Below are 17,381 nucleotides of genomic sequence, written 5' to 3' on the forward strand. Positions count from 1 at the left end.
GTTTGTGAAGGGCACAAACGTGAGCTCTTATTGCAAAGGCAAGTGTGCTTAAATAACCCAGTCTGGTGTAGTGTTACTCACAAGTGTGCCCGTTTTACACGTGGCTTTAGACAGAGAGATATGTGACCCATGTCTAGGGATTTCCCCATCCCACTTAGGGTGAAAAGTGTTACTCAAACAAATGATGGACAGAATGCTGAATAAATCATACATTCACCCCCAGTCAAGAGATCTGTGTTAAATTCATTCTTCTTTTGCTCACCATGCCACCCCAATTTAGACCCAGCCATATGCAAATCAGTCTTGACCCTGTGCTCATGGGAACAGTCTAGGCCGAACTACCAAGCCAGGTCCTCCCTGGACCGGAAACAAGCATCCTGGGACCGGTTTCAGGGTATGTGACCCTTCTTCAGCCAGGCTAGCTTGAATCCAGTGACACAGTGAGCAAGGGACCCACGTCTGGGCCTACCCATTCCACGTAGGGTGAAAAGTGCAATGCAAACAAATGATGGACGGAATGCTGAATAAATCATACATTCACCCCTAGTCGAGAGATCTGGATTAAATGCATTGGGCCTCATTTATGAAAAGTGACGCATCGCTGCGTGAAAACAGCGATGCGTCACTTTTCACTGCACACTCCTTACGACATTCCTGATGCGTCATATTTAATGTATGACGCATCATGTCGCAAGGAGTTACAGATACGTCAGTATTTCTGACGTATCTGTAAGCGCAAAAGTGACGCATTGCTGGAGTGTGTCACAAAAGTGACGCAACTCTAGCAATGTGTCCTTTCACATGGGGAAAGCCCCATGTGAAAGGGCTTGCATCAGTCTTACGCCTGCTGTGAGGCAGGCGCAAGATTTTGACGCAACAGCGTCCTAAAAGTGACGCAGTGAAATCTCATAGATTTCACTGCGTCACTATTACGAGGCTTTTTGCGGGGGAACGCCCCCGCTGCATACATTATACCTGACGCAGGTATAATGTGGCGCAGGGGTTTAAAAAGTGACGCATCTACCTAGATGCGTCACTTTTTAAATATGGTGCAACGAGGCGCATTTTTTACACCGCTGGTGCGTCACAAAAAGTGACGCATCAGCAGCGCAAAACTGACGCAAGGCCTTCATAAATAAGGCCCATTGTTCTTTTGCTCACCATGCCACCCCAGTTTAGACCTAGCCATATGCAAATCAGTCTTGACCCTGTACCTCATGGGAACCGAACTGCCAAGCTAGGTCCTCCCTGGACCGGAAACAAGCATCCTGGGACCGGTTTCTGAGTATTACCCTTCATCAGCCAGGCCAGCTTGAATCCAGTGGCACAGTGAGCAAGGGACCCATGTCTAGGGATTCCCCCATCCCACTTAGGGTGAAAAGTGTTACGCAAACAAATGATGGACGGAATGCTGAATAAATCAAACATTCACCCCAGTCAAGAGATCTGGGTTAAAACCAACGTTTTTTTGCTCACCATGCCACCCCAGTTTAGACCCAGCGATATGCAAATCAGTCATGACCTTGTGCCACATGGTAACAGTCCAGACTGAACTGCCAAGCCAGGTCCTTCCTGGACCAGAAACAAGCATCCTGGGACCATTTTCTGGGTATTACCCTTCATCAGCCAGGCTAGCTTGAATCCAGTGACACAGTGAGCAAGGGACCCACGTTTGGCCTACCCATCCCACGTAGGGTGAAAAGTGCTACGCAAACAAATGATGCACGGTATGCCCAGACGTGGGTACCGTGCTCTCCATGCCACTGAGGTCAAGCTATCCTGGCTGATGAGGGCTGAAAGCCTGCAACCGATCCTAGGATGCTTGTTTCTAGTCCAGGGAGGACCTGGCCTGGCAGTTCGGGCTGGACTGTACCCATTGGGCGCAGGGTCAAGACTGATTTGCATATGGCTGGGTCCAAACTGGAATGGCTTAGAGAGCAAAAAAACGATGGATTTAGGCCCATATCTCTGTACTGGGGTGAATGTATGACATTGTTCTGCATTCTGTCCATCAATTCATAAATAAGGCCCTAGGTTTGCTGCCATTGAATGGGAATGCTGGGCTAGGAATTGGCCGAGCAAGGAGTGGAATAGAGTGCTTGCAATGTGAGGCAGCTCTGTCAAGAAGAAGGTGACGTATGGAAATTAGTGTCACCTTGGAGCTGTGGCCCTGATATGTCTATGTCTGTTCTATGGTTATATAATATGGTCGTCAACCTCAATATATGTGAAACACAGAAGACATTTAAGCAAGTTGCACTGGTCTTTGAGGTGACAGCAAAGATTTATAGCACTGAATGGTGAATTCGTGCATTTAGCAGGGGTGTAGCTTGGTCAGTAACATTGGGGGGTGCGAGCTTCAGATTTTTACATCAATCACCCTGGCGCATATGCCAAAATACATTATACGACAAGCAGGGCTCGTGAGAGGGGCTCAAGAGGAAGTGGAAAGGGAGAGGATGCGGACCGGTAGGAGTACTAAGGGAGAGAAAAAATATTTCGTGTAAATAAATAATCAAGACTTTATGGCTTTCTAAACAGATGAGAGAGAGTGTGTGTGTGTTTTTGTCGGTGCGTGCTTGCAAAAATCCCAGGTGAAATCCGACAGTCACCTCACCATATCCGACTGAAAGCATCTGTACCCAAATTTTCATCAGAAAATACAATTATTAGGGGGGTGTAACATCCCAAACATCCCCCTGAAGCTACGCCCCTAATATTTAGTATGCATAATATTTTAGGAATCGTTCATGAAGGGAAGTGAGGGGTTAAAGGAATTAAACAGAAGACGGATCCTGGGGTTACTATGTAAGAAGCTCTCAGAGTTTCAAAACAATGTGCCTCGGTCAGAGCGAGTGAATGGAATGATGAATGAAGAGGGAAAGGTGTACCCATCAGAGAAAGTCGTTGTTGTGACACCAGTGTGCACATCTCAGGTGTGTTCCTCATTTGCAAAATTGTGTCTAGTGTAGGGACTCAAGGAAAGTAAGGGTTATACTGCTTTTCCTATGAGAATATGTTTTCACTAGAGATAAAAATTTGGAGAGAGGAGTTGGCCTAACGGCTAGGACGGTCGTTCTCGAATCTGGGGAACTGGGTTTGAGTCTCTGCAGCGACACTGAGCATCCTGTGATTCTGGGCAAAATCACGTATTCTCCCCGTTGCCTAACAAACAAGCATTTACAATGCAATGGTTTCGGGATTATTAAAGGTAGAGCTATTGGCATTGCTTATGACTTTTTTTAAAAATCATAAATAAATGGCATTGTTATTTACATTGCCAATAGCTTAATCGTTAAATAAATGGCATTGTCATTTACAATGCCAATAGCTTAATCGCTCGCCCGCAAGCATAGCCAGGGGGCAGGGGAGCAAGAACAGGCAGGGGAGCAAGCACATAACAGAAGCTGAATCCGCAGCTATTCAGTGGAAGAGCTCAACATACAACAAGCAGGGAAACAGAGGCACGAAAACGGCGGGCACAATCACCAGATCATTAGCAGGGAAACAGAGGCACGAAAACAGCGGGCACAATCACCGGATCACAATCAGGGAAACAGAGGCACGAAAACGGCGGGCACAATCACCGGATCACAATCAGGGAAACAGAGGCACGAAAACGGTGGGCACAATCACCGGATCACAAGCTGGGAAACAGAGGCAGGAAAACGGCGTGCACAATCACTGGATCACAAGCAGGGAAACAGAGGGACGAAAACGGCGGGCACAATCACTGGATCACAATTTGGCTCAGGAACCAAAAAACTCAACATAAGAAAACAGATAAGTCTGTAACACAGATTAGATTGAATTTGACATATGCCATGCGCAAAAACTCAAGACCAGTCACCTATTAAGCGATCCATCAGAATTCCAAAAAGACAAAAAAAGCAGGTACAACTCAAACGTTTTGGATGAAAACAAAAAGGTCCTTTATCTCCCCCAGTGTAGCAACCAGAATTGGTAACAGATAATGCAGCTTACACTCAGTTGAGATGACCAGTAAGTTTGCAACGTCTGACCATTTATCCAACTTAATCCACACTGCACCACTCCTAGCAGCACAACAGAACATGACTACCACATTCTTTACTTCTTCAGGCCCAGAAAAGGTTGCTGATCCACACCACATCCACCCACAATTATCAGTCCTGCAAACCCTCAATCACGTTTATTAATGTACTGAGATTCTACAAAGAGACAGGAAGCAGAGTATGCTGTAATACATAAAACGGAGTCCTGCAAGCCACTGGTTTACAGTATTGAAAATCAATGTATCAGGAAGGACAGTCACTGCATCTACCAGTACCTTGTACTGCAAAACCACAGAAAAACATAGCGTGACAGTAAACAAGCATTTATGCATACTTCACACCATGATAAGAAAGCATGCATTCACACATACACCCATGCACACACACATAGCCGTCCATGCAGTTATGCAGACTCACACACACACACACTCACCATGGTTAGAAAAAACGCATTCACACAGACACCCATGGGGACACACACACAGCCGTCCATGCGTTTATGCAGAGTCACGTCATGGTAAGAAAGCCTGCATTCACACATGCACCCATGCGCACACACACATACAGCGGCACGCAGGCACGCACTTACACACACACACACACACATCCATCCGTTTCTGCATACACACACCCCCAGAGCCACACACACACACCCAGAGCCACACACAACCGCTCACCCACAGGCGGCACCGGAGAGGGAAAGACACTAAAAGTACATTGGCTAACACCCGCAGGCCACAGTACCGAGGGCGAGAGGGGGCAAAAGGGGGGGGGGAGAGGTGACGCGGAGGCGCGGGGAGGGGGGTGGGGGGGTCTGTGAGGATTGACAGAGCAGGGATGAGGGGAGCCTGGGAGGGAAGGTGAGCCATGGCAGACTCTGGGGTGGGGGCTGTGGGGGGCGGGATGGATGCCGGCTCTCCCGCTGTGCTGCTGATGGATTCCAGTGGTGTCTCCCGTAGGAGAGCGGCCCCGGCTCCGCCGAGGGATCTCCCTGCTACCTGTTGGGGGTTCGGTGGGAAGGCGACTTAGAGGGTTAAGGGTGGGGGGGGTCTTGTGACTCCTGGCGGGGTCTCCTGCTTGGGTAGGGTCGTGGGCACCTCTGCGGGGATAGACGGGTTCCCCAGTGCTGGTGGGGGCAGTTCGGGGGGCTAGTTCCCGTCCCTGTGAGGGCTGTACCTGTTGCTTCCTTGGCTGAGGGCGCGAGGGGCATAAGGGGGGGAGGAGAGGTGATGCGGAGGCACGGGGGTGTGGGGGAGGGGGGGTCTGTGAGGATTGACGGAGCAGGGATGAGGGGAGCCTGGCAGGGAAGGTGAGCCATGGCAGACTAAGAGTATTCCGTCTGTGCGTCTTGCACCTGAACATAACAATTACAGTACATTACAGTTCTCTTTACTTCAATAAAAATTGATTGAACTAAGAAAATATGTTTGTGACTAAATTAATAATTGGTTGCATTTGCATTGAATGAAATATTTAACAAGATGCCAATGCAAACGTCCTTGTACAAACATGCAGGCGATCAGTAGCTCAGACACGAAGCTTTTCAGATACAGATTTAGCATGCTGCACGTTTGTAACGCTGGTTCCTGTAGTAGCATGGCGCGGAGTGCTGGCACATTCAATCGAGAAGTGTGCGATTTCTGACCTCTCTAGCACAGGCATGGCGGCACCGGTGAAGGAGATGGTGGGACAGGTGGTGCTGCCCGGGGATGTATTGGTGCTTCCCTCGTCCGGCCGAGAGCCGGATGTTGCGCTTAGGCTGCAGCTGAATTCTGCGGCGGCGAGTGCAAGGGTGTGAACAGCTGAAGCCTCCGGATTATAATCACTGTGGCGAGGGAGGGGGGCAGGCGAGAAGACGGGAGGGGGAGAGGACGGCGAACCAGCGTTCACCGAGAAAGCATTCTGCACTTTTGTAATGCTGGTTCCTGTAGTAGCTTGGCGCGGAGTGCTGGCACATTTAATCGAGAAGTGTGCGATTGCTGACCTCTCTAGCACAGGCATGGCGGCACCGGTGAAGGAGATGGTGGGACAGGTGGTGTTGCCCGGGGATGTATTGGCGCTTCCCTCGTCCGTCCGAGAGCTGGATGTTCCAATCCATCATGCACGAAAGACGCCAAGGAACCAGATGAAAACCTGGAGTATTTGTGTGTCCCCAGCAGGCGTACGAAGCGCTATATAAATTATACTTACGGAGTAGCTAATTCTTCAACAAGAAAAATGGCACAGACACAGACTCTGGAGCGGCAGCGGGATCCACGATGCAAAAAAAAAACTAGAAACAGCGCGTTAGGAGCAGCAGCGAGGAAAAACGGCACAAAACAAAATGGCGGCCGCAAAAATCCGAAACTTTCGGATTTGGGTGCGTGTTCGGCGTTCTAAAAAGGGGTGTGGCTAAAAAGTGGAAAGAACAGCACGAACACGCCCCCGAATCCGAAAGAGACAGAGCTTTTTTCGAGGGACACCTCTCTCCTCCAATGGCTGGCCTCCGTTTAGGAAGCCAGCCAATGGAGGAGAGACAAGCAGAGAGGCGGGTTTAAAGCACACACTGAAAGACATTAATTCTCCGACTTCCGGCTGGCAAGCCAGCCGTCAGTCCTCGACCTAAAAAATGAATGTGTCCTCATGTAATGCAACTGGTTCTATATAAAGCGCTCTGATACCTGATTCGGGACAAGTTTGTGCTATATGAAACTACAAAGAAAAAAAATGAATAATGGGGTGCAATGATAGTGACAATTGCAGTATAAATTGAGATAAAAAAGAGAGAAATGTGGCAGGCCAAGGAGAATCATTAGGACTATTTTTCACCACTATTAAGGTCAACGCAGGGAATGGTCCCCCCCACAAGTGTTGGGAAGAGGCGCTGACAATGAATTAAAATAGCTGTGGATAACCTTGGTAGACTTTTAACACTAAAAGAGCAAGGGTAAAGAGGGAGTCACATTGGTTCTGCCTTGAAACCATTGGGCATGGGATGTTAAAAGTAATAACAGAGATGCACACCCCATATTCCCCTTATGACTTTACTGGCATGTTGCATACGGTATATCCTGCACACACCACATCTCTCGTTTCACAGTAGAACATCATGGTGATAGCAGCTAGGCTGGATGGATGGATGGATGCAGGGCAATGGTTCAAGGAATGGAAAGATGGGTGTGTTGATAAACTGAGGGGCGGAGGCGTGGACTGTTTGATGCATTCACTGGCTTCAATGAGAGCCTGATTTAGATTTGGAAGTACAGAAATGTGTTCTGTTTCAAGAGGCAATGCTTAATCCCCAAGCAATTCCAACAAAAAGAATTTCCTCCACAGCCGGGTTGTATCCTGGAGGATGTTTCTACGACGAATTCTCCTTTGTGTTTAGCATTTACTCTAGAAAACAGAGAATGTTCTCATCCCACCTAACTTTAACCCAGGCCCTAATTGTTCACAAAAGATGTTGAATAGATATCATAATGAAAAACATTTGTTAAATCTCTGTCATATGTGCTCCGAAATCCTAAATCACACATCACTTCTCAAGTACATTTCACCTCATCCTATTATTAATAGCATTGGTTGGTAATTAAAAGTGACCGCTCTGTATCACTGCCCACTTCTTTTCACGTTGTGATGTTTTAAGGTTCTGTTTTGGAGGCTTTTAATGGTTTTCTGCTCGGAAGAAGTGAATACAAGTTAATGCATAATGCTAGCCTCCTGTCTTGACATAAAACCTGGTGTTTCACTATGTTGCAGGACAGTACAACAGTTCCGAATTCGCCGTCAGTGAACAGACGGACAGTTGCTTTGGGAACGTCGTTGTCTCTTACCAACATCTCAGGCATTGCAGAGAGAGCTGAAGGGAAGAAGCGACAAGCGCCACCTCCTCCGACAGCCATGATACGCCAGACTTCGTGCTCGGAAGAAAGTGGAGAGGACAGGCAATCTGTCCAGGTAGGTGAATGCTGATGTAAACCAGAAGGTGATCCCTGGGGTAGACATGTTTGGACAACTAACCTAGAGCTTTATTTGAGTGTCTTACTTTTTATTATGTCATAAAAATACTGTGCCTTGATTGCTTATGTGATCCAAGAAGAGAAACACCAGCAGAGCAGAAGGAATTGAATCAAGTTTAGGTCACAATAAGTTGAACATGTGTAAGTATTTATTACTGTGAGAACGTTGTCTAATACATTTATTCACACATTCTGATTTCTTCGGATCTTGCAAACATACAAAATTAATTGGTTTATTTCATGACATGTGGGGTTTGTACCCTGCCGACTGTAACCTTTCTGCTGAATAGGTAGCCAGTCCATCCTCCCTATTTCAGGGGGACACTTCATAGTAAGGAAAGAAAACACATTTAGTACACATTTACTTATATGTACCAGTTTCAAAATGTATTAAGGTTTCTTGACTAGGTTACTGAAACAGCAACATTTTTGGATAGTGCCTCCTTTTTTATGTCCCTTAACTTCACCTCAAAATTGTCGAGCTAACCGTAACTGGCGGCTTTCAGGGTTTTTTTCAGTTTTAATTTGTAGACATAACAGTTACTAAGTTCACAAAGTGAATTTCAGAATTTTTAAAAAAACATACATTGAGGTGTTATAACCAAATCTAACCAACACTTTAATTTAATGGTCGTTTTTTTGTGAATTTCTGCGTATTTTCTGACTCTAATCTATATCCAACTTATATGAAAATATCCGCTACCCTGCTGCACACAGAATTTGGCCTTTTTGGTAATGTGCAGCAATGGTTGGTCAAAGGCTGTGGACAACAAGACCGTCCTGCCAAGGCCACCAGTTGTGCATAATGTGAGGATGGACACTGGCAGCAAGGAGCCAATCCCAGGACTTGGTGTACACAGTCAGGCCCTGCTGCCAGCCCTCCGCAGGTGGCCAATATCCACTGTGTAAGACCTTTTGCCATGTAACCCGGAGGCTGGCAAACCACCGCAGGTGATGAACCCCTTTTATTTATTGTATTTATTTTTATTATTATTTGAATCCTCAGGTGCTTTTTGAAACTTGTTCACTTGTTGGGCCTTCTGTATGGCTCATGAACCCAGTCCTAGGTCCATGAATTGGTCAAGGGCGTCCAACAAGTTTCCAAGATCCCTTGCTCTGGTATAGCAGAACATGAGTCAGGGTCATCTAACCTTGCTCCTTGCTGTGAGTCTGTGAAACCTTCCTCTAGGTACACAAACACAACTGCAAAATGTAGTTTTGAATAAATAGGGGTAACCCTAAAGGGATTTTGTCACTGTCCCTCCACACCCCACATCAGCCAGGGCTTCAGGGGATGCTATCCTTGCCGCTTATGGCTTTATTATTTTTTGCTACATAATGCAAGGATGGAGCTTTGTGTCCTGCAATGGCTACTGTAACAATTTCATCTTCTTAGTGGCCGGCCAGTCAGAGGCTTTGTGTCCATGGACCCAGGTTTGTGAATAAATGAATGATTAACTTTTATATAGAGCACGGCTACTTGGTGAGTGTACCGGCAATTGGCACAAAAGAACACGCAGGGGAGTTGGCGAATGGGCAGGCATGTGCTGTCGGGTTAAGGCCTAAATCTGTATGTTTTGAGGGATCTGTTGAAGGTTCCCCTATCTGTAATGGATCTCAGATGGACAGGCATCTGGTTCCAGATCTTTGCAGCGAGGACCATGAAGGAGGACCACCCGTATTTTTTCCTAAAACAGGGGACTGATAACGATGAACCCATCTTTGGACCTGCAGACCCTAAAATGAATGATAGAAGAACAAGCTCTGTTATCCATCCAGATTTCTTTCTTTTTTTTATTTGGCTCCGCAGACAGTCCACTAACCCGGGTTCAGGGTCTGTCCATGGAATAACAATTCAGAATCTATACAATACAATACAAACCAAACCATTTGTTGAGTGCACAGCTGCCTCAGCAGATGCTTCCTGGCACTAGCGGTACAGGTCTGAAAGCAGTGCAACATATAACCACGGGCTTAAATGCCCTCCAGACAGGAGTCGAAGAGCAGTCTTGAGATTCTTTCTGAAAGCAAATTCAGAGGGACTACATCCAAGCTGAGAAGAACAGCATTCCACAACTTAGAAGCAAGAAAAACAAAGGATCTACTGCCTCTCTTGGCCTTAGGAATTCAAGGTAGTTGGAAAAGTTTGAGGTTGTTGGATCTCAGAGATCTGACTTGGCAATAAAGCTTAAATCTCCTTCTTAGACAGAGGGGGCCTTTTTGTTCAAATACCCAAAGTCAAATGTTAGTGACTTAAATTGGATACCTTGGTTACTGCAAGCCAATGAAGTTGGTGTAGTTATGAAGACCCGGGCGGAATATTCAACATTAGCCAAGTGGCGGAGTTCTGTATTGTTTGCTAGCATTGAAATATGGCAGGCTGGCAAACACAGATGCTATTGGCATTAAACAATGTTGACGTAACCAAGGCATGAACAATCATTTTGGGAAGGTCTTCCAGTGTAAGATGGAAAATCGTTTTAGGGACCTAAATGTGGCAAAACAGTTGGAAGAAATAGCCTTAATTTGAGGCTTGAATGAAAGATTGGAGTCAAATTTCAAACCCAGTATTCTCACAGTAAGTGCTGGACCCCCAATTCTGTCGGCCATTAGTTGCTGAAATCAAGAGAAGATTTAGTGCCAATGATGAGAATTTCTGTTTTTTCAGAGTTGAGCTTTAAACAGCTTGCATTCATCCACTCAACCACTACCTTAAGGCATAGCTTAAAGACACCCAGTGCTTCTGGCATGTTCTCTTGAAAAACCAGGAGGAACTGGGTGTCATCCACGTAGGAAACCAGCCGCACACCTCATGCCTCAGCCAATTTTGCTAACAGCTCCAAATAGATATTGAAAAGGGCGGAACTCAGCGCCGAACACTGTGGCACACCACACTCCAGTGGTTTAGAAGAAAAGGTGCAAGGAGGAAGAACAACTGCTTGTGAAGAGTCTTCAATAAAGGATTACAGCTATAACTTTTAACCCTTTAACACCCAAAGAAACAGTTTTGTAAAGCTAATTTCTCAAAGCTACTGAACAGATTTACACCAAAAAAGTCCCATTACAAGCTTACCTTGAAAGGGCTCTGGGTGACTTTTTAAATAAAATCTACCCTGTGAGTGTATTTGGCCTTAGGTCCCTCACAAGATCCCAGACAGGGCTGAAAATCTATGCACATCCTAGTTCTCCAGCCTCTTTCCAAATACTACTTTCAGAAACAAATGACCACCTAAACTCAAAACTATAAGGGGACACCACAGGTATGTATCCCAAAGAAAGATGTTACTGTCAGTATGCACTAACCTGAAAATCCAGACTCAACCAAAGTGATTGTAGTTTCCTAATTTTGCCACATCTATAGTCAACCCAACACTACCATCAGAGAGTTATAGAATAGGCTCCGGAAAATGAGAATGAGATAAAATTAGAGAAGTAGAGAACTAGAAGTAGAGACGCTTGATACCATTACACGCCTGGCTGCTCAGCTGTGCTTAATCCGCACTACAGGATTGTTGATATCTGACATGTTTAAGAGAGCTTAATTATAACCATATTTAAATTACTGATTTTAATTTGAAGTATTATCTATGATATACCTGCCAACATTCTTGGTTTCAACGCGGTCTTATCATTTGAAACTCAATTGTTCCTCTGAAGCTAAAATACAATTCTCTTTTGAGTAAATAGCAATCAGGACTACAATACATTTGTTTATGAAAGTGAGCCACCTTCAATATTAGAAAATCACTTTTTGTGCTTGATTTGTAGGTGATGAATGGACAACTGTAACATGAAAGGCATTTGTTAATATTTTATTTGTAGTTCTAATGGTGGTCAAATATATTGATTATCCTTGAACACAATGTACCATTCAGTACTTCTGATCTGCTACACTTCAATTGAAGCTTGTAAAGTTTTACATCCACATAAAGTTTATAATTCTAAAATTATTCTTGAGACACAAAAGCACAATCAATTCTGTAATCCTAATGGACGATTTCTTGTGAGACAAGCAGGTGCATAGGGATGAATTATTGTGGAAACAAGTGCATGTCTTTTTCTTAGGAGATACTTCTCTAATCTTTAGTTGACTTCACAGCATAACAGATGACAATATTCCACCAAGTATATATCTTGATTGCCTAGCAACTACTCTATGGACCACGAGGAGTGTATACTTTATGATTTCATGATGGCCACAACCCATGGCATATATCTCAAAAGCCCTGTAGGTTCATGGGACATCTAGTGGTTCTTGTCTACACTCAACTTAAGACACAAGAGTTTTTTCCAGACAGTGCCCACACTCTGCGCATCCTTCCATTCTCCACTGCTCATAAAGACATGCATGCTCATGTACAGTGAAATACGTGACCAGCCTGCAGTAATAGTAAGCGCGTCTTTTACCACATCTCTACACAGAGATACTCCACCAGATAAAAAAAACAACAAAGAAAATGCTGACTTTAGATCATGGAGAACACTGAAGCTGCAGAAAATCCAGCTCAGATAGTGCTTAGAAGCAGCTCGGGGTAGCCTTGAGTTCACATCTCTGAATACACTCTCAGCTACACTAACATTGTTTGAAAATATACATAGAGTTACATATCCATTTAAACTGAACATGGTTTGAAAGCGAGAAAGCCCTAGGCTTTTGTCTGTAATGTAGACTTTCATGAGTCTCTGCTGCTTTCTGGCAGCCATGTTGTCTGCCCCTTATCTCTCTTTGCTGCTCCTTTCTGGTCTACTGAGTTCTGGAGCTGGTAATGACCTGGCTTCTGTGAAGGTTCCTGACAACCCGGATGGTTATCCACTTACCCTGCTTCTCAGCTCTCTCATTAGCACTAGATCTGGGCAGAGTTCCACTATGCGGAACTCAGCGAAGTGACCAAAAAACTGCTGCACTATGCAGAGTTCCGCAAGCGGCAGAATGCATTACGTCGCGCTAAGCGCGCTGATATTTAGCACCGGGTGTTTGTCCCGAGCTGTAAAATCGGCGTGAATGGCACCAAGCGCAGCGCAAGAGGGCGCTGCTTCTTTCTGCCCTTCGAGTAGATATTCTACTTGAGCAGCAGCTGCCTCAACACAAATGGAGGTTTCTCAACGCAAGGTTAACGTTGGCGAGCGAGGAAAAAAACTCCACTCGGGATCCCCACTCTTGCTCTATTTCTTAATGAGGAGGTTTTGTCAGGGCTGGTGAGTTCCAGGTTTGTGTGTTTCTATGTATTTTTACTCACTTATGTCCCAATGCTGTAATACAAGACCTATAACGTAGAAGCATGGAAAAAAGGTGTAATATTACATGAGTGTGACTAACACTGGATGGGTGGCGGGATGATGAATGACTGCAGGAATGCACAATGGGTGGTGGTTGGAAGGTGGATAAAAGATGGAAGGCAACAGCAATAAAACAATGCACGCTTTCCAGGAGTAGGTAGGCAATCACAGTAAGTTATATAAGCGGCATAAGAACATCGCCTTTTAATGGCTTCATTCTTCTGATGTTTTATTGCATGATGGGAGGCGGGGCTCACCATCTTGGAAGGGATCAATGAAGTGCTGTACTCTGTTTTTAAAATGGACATAGTATTTTGCACAAACTCATACATTTACACATTTGGAATGCTGGTTAGATGTTTTCCCACACAGGCCACTTCTTATTTACCTGAATATAAAGGTCTGGGCTGATCAGGTAACGTTCGATACAGGGAGTAGCACTTCTGTAACCAAACACAGACATGAAAATCCATGCTAATTTCGCCACGTCGTAGCCATTACTGTGCTTTAACACCCGTGCTGAAAGGCGCTTGTGCCCAGTGCTTAATTTATAAAAGAAAATAAGTGGCAGTGCACAAAGCTCTGCTCAGAAGCCCGCGGCCGGTGCTATTACATGTCAGCAGACTGAATACCAAGGCTGGGTAGCCTGGAATCCACATCATGCTGCTTTAATTCACTATCAGACACTCCCTGCCCCTTACCTCACTCTTGCAGGTTCCTGAATCTCCCTTTCTGATGGATTTTCCTTCTTTTTCCTCCTCCTTCTTCCCCCATTGTTTGTTATTTGCCACTCTCTTTCTCTCTAGAAATGACTGATGAGGAAATATAAGTGCCGGTCCCCAAAAGTTAGTGCTGGTGGGCCCCACTGCCAACCACCTGCTCAAATTAAGCACTGCATGTGTCGTTCAGCTCAAAATACGATTTTGCAGCTTTGTACATGTGCCAATCAAAAACAAATTGCGTAGTGCAAACTTGATCTGTGGTTTATATTTTACAGTTTGTGGAGTTGACTGCCATATGCTGATTCTTAGGGCCAGTTGGCAAACATAATTCATAAATGCAAAAATCACATTTTGCCTTTTGTGCCTGCAAATGTTAGTACCAACAACGTCATTCACAACCATCCATGGAAACCCATAATACCTCTGTCACACATCAGTGATATGGACTGTGCTCTCTGCTTTGGAAGTAGATTATCAGGTTGGCGCTTCCTGATACAACACAAACAAGCACTAGCGAAGGTAAGAGGTCTGACTTTGTCAATGCTTGTTTTGTTTTGTCATGGTTTCATCAAAACGTTATTGTTGTGGAAGTTGCTTAGCACTCATCAATCTAAAAACAAACATTGCTTAAAAGCAATATTTTGTTCTCCAAGAGCACAAATTGCCATAGAAGTGCCTGGCAGCTAAGGAGACTACTTTAAGTGTGGATGTGCTCCTTGTGAAACTGAAGAATGCTGTCACTCACAGTGAAGTTAGCCAGTGGCTGAATTGTGCTAATCCACTGCCACGTGCTGTACGCTATAGTGGTCAGAAGAACATTTTGAATATTAATAATGAGATTTATAAAGCACATAGCTACTCCTTGCTGAGTGTCCCAGAGCTAGGAACTGACATAGAGAGACAAAGATTGCTCAGCCCAATGGGGGAGTCACTCTGAGCGGAAAAAACAAGTCTTTCATTTTTTCCTAAATAAAAGTTTGGATGGAGCTTGACGGATTTCCAGAGGCTGAGAATTCCATAGGAGTTACCTCTAGCTACGGCCATTTTGAATTTAGGAATGATAACCCCCTTAGCTTCAGCTGATCTCAGGTTTCTAGTAGGTGCATTGTGTTGCACCATCAGCTGAAGGTAATGAGGGCCTTGCAAGGAGAGGGCCTTCAAGCAATAACAGAGTGCCTTAAATAAGACTCTTTGCCTTACTGGGAGCCAATTAAACGTTTGCAGAGCAGGTCTGATAGAGGCGTGACTAAGAAACTTCAACAGTGCATGGGCTGCAGTGTTCTGTTCAAACAGGACTGTGACAATCCCAGATATAGAACATTGCAATAGTCCAGCCTGGATACCACTGTTTGATGGATCCCAGATTTTTGGGTGGCCTCTGATAGAAATGGAGTACTTTCCTTAGGGATCTCGGCATCCCAAAACTTCTCCCGGCGAGGGCTGTGATCTGAGCCTCAAAGGACAGCTTATCATCGAACCAGATGCCTAGGTCCTTAACCTTGGCCTTGGCTAGGGGTAGAGGACCTAGGCCATTGGGCCACCAGGCATGGACCAAATGTTAATATGTTTCCCTAGGACCACTACCTCTGTCTTCCTGTCATTCATTTTATACAATTTGAATCCATCCATGCAGCTACTTCTGATATGCATATTCAGAGAGAGGTGGCCAGAGTGTTGCTGTTTTGTGACAAAGTGATAACAATTTGTGTGTCATCAGCGTATGAGATAATAGACAACATGTGATGCTCAATGACCTCTGCCAGAGGGCGGGCATATAGATTAACAAGCATTTACAATGCAATGGGTTCGCCTTTGGAAAAGTTAGAGCTATTGGCATTGTAAATGACAAAATTTGTATTTATAGGTTGGTTTTGAAAACAGATAAATAAATGGCATTGTCATTTACATTGCCATTACCTTAATCTCTGCAGTCACTCTGCAGTCCCTAGCACTCCATAGCACTCCCTAGTCACTCTGCATTCCCTAGCACTCCCTAGTCACTCTGCACTCCCTAGCACTCCCTAGCCCTCCCTAGACACTCTGAAAAATGTTCTTCCCTTTCTTCTTCTAGTCAGAACCTCATGTCTAACAAAACAGACAGAAAAAACAGAGGGTATGTAGAATTGCTTGAACCCCGCCCAGATCACAGAATCGGGCTCGATTAATGCTGAGTGACAAAGGGAGTCTGTGTGGATCAAACATACTCGGAACCTGCCCTTTAGGACCATTTATCAGTCGCCTAGTGACACTCAGCATTGTAAAGTTGCTTTTTAGCCACATGATGCCTATGGTACAAATAAATACATATGCATAATTATATAAATACGGTGTGGAAAACAATTAAGAACAAGGCCCACTGAAACTAAAAAGTCTAACCAGTGTAATAGGAAATTGCATGATTTTCCCAGCTCTATAACCTTTCTATAAAACATGTAAACATATTTATTAACTGTTAATTGTAAAAAAAAAAAAAAAAAAGTTAGTCTTCACAAGTCAGTACAATCTAGCACATAAGAGTAGAAGGATATAGACAAAAAATCATACTTGTCAATAAACTTATAAAACCTGCACTCTTTCATCATGATTGGACTACATGCTAACCTTAACATGCATGGTTATCTTTCAACCCACCCTGTATGTGCTATATAATGTGTCTCAAACAATGAGGCACTTACTTTTAGATATGTTCCTCAGCACTCTGCAACACTTTCAGTAGCATGAATTCCTTTCCTTTTTATTACACCACGAAATAATATGGACATGCCAAATCAGAATGTAGAACCCATTATTAATCAAGGTTACACAATAATGAACTCGTGCATATGTTCTTCAAGCAACTGAATATCTTGACTACCTATAAAAAAAAAATCCCCCCAATAGACAGAAATTACTAGGTCCTCATCTTTATTAAAACACGATTTTTGATCACCAGGTTTAGCTCTCATTCGACAAACTTCCAACCTAGTTACACTTTGCAGATGTAAAGCAGAAAAGCCACCGTGTCCCCCCCACCCACCCGTTTTGAAACATTAATAATAAAAAAAATTAAAAACAGGGGAAGGGACAGCAGTATAGTTCTATTTAAGTACAGTGCTGAAAAGCAAGCGGAGCCCACATTTTAGGCAAAAACAGCAAGATGTATGTGGTTGTAAGCACTGCACTCTTACGGGGCCAAATCTGTGCCAGCCAAAATAATTTATCAATGTCGGCACAGTTCGTCCCTCTTAATACGTGCTTGAAACCACTTACACATGCTATGCGCACATCAAATGTTTCCTTTACATGATCTATTACATCATGGCGCACTGTTTGCTCACGATGACGAGCATTAATTAATATTGCCAGCATCA

The 17,381-nt window shown here is 44.5% G+C and overlaps 1 protein-coding gene across 1 annotated transcript in view; it reads left to right on the plus strand.

Moving 5' to 3' along the window:
* The window catches only part of COBL (cordon-bleu WH2 repeat protein), a 955,089-nt gene that overhangs the window by 603,017 nt on the left and 334,691 nt on the right, over positions 1-17,381 (plus strand). The window contains exon 8 of the mRNA XM_086964957.1: positions 7,773-7,970. Within this exon, the coding sequence (XP_086821083.1) occupies positions 7,773-7,970 (198 nt within the window). The remainder of the gene's footprint in view (positions 1-7,772; positions 7,971-17,381) is intronic.

This window comes from Lissotriton vulgaris, chromosome 4_1 (assembly GCF_964263255.1).
Source record: "Lissotriton vulgaris chromosome 4_1, aLisVul1.2, whole genome shotgun sequence".
In the NCBI taxonomy this organism is placed as follows: domain Eukaryota; kingdom Metazoa; phylum Chordata; class Amphibia; order Caudata; family Salamandridae; genus Lissotriton; species Lissotriton vulgaris.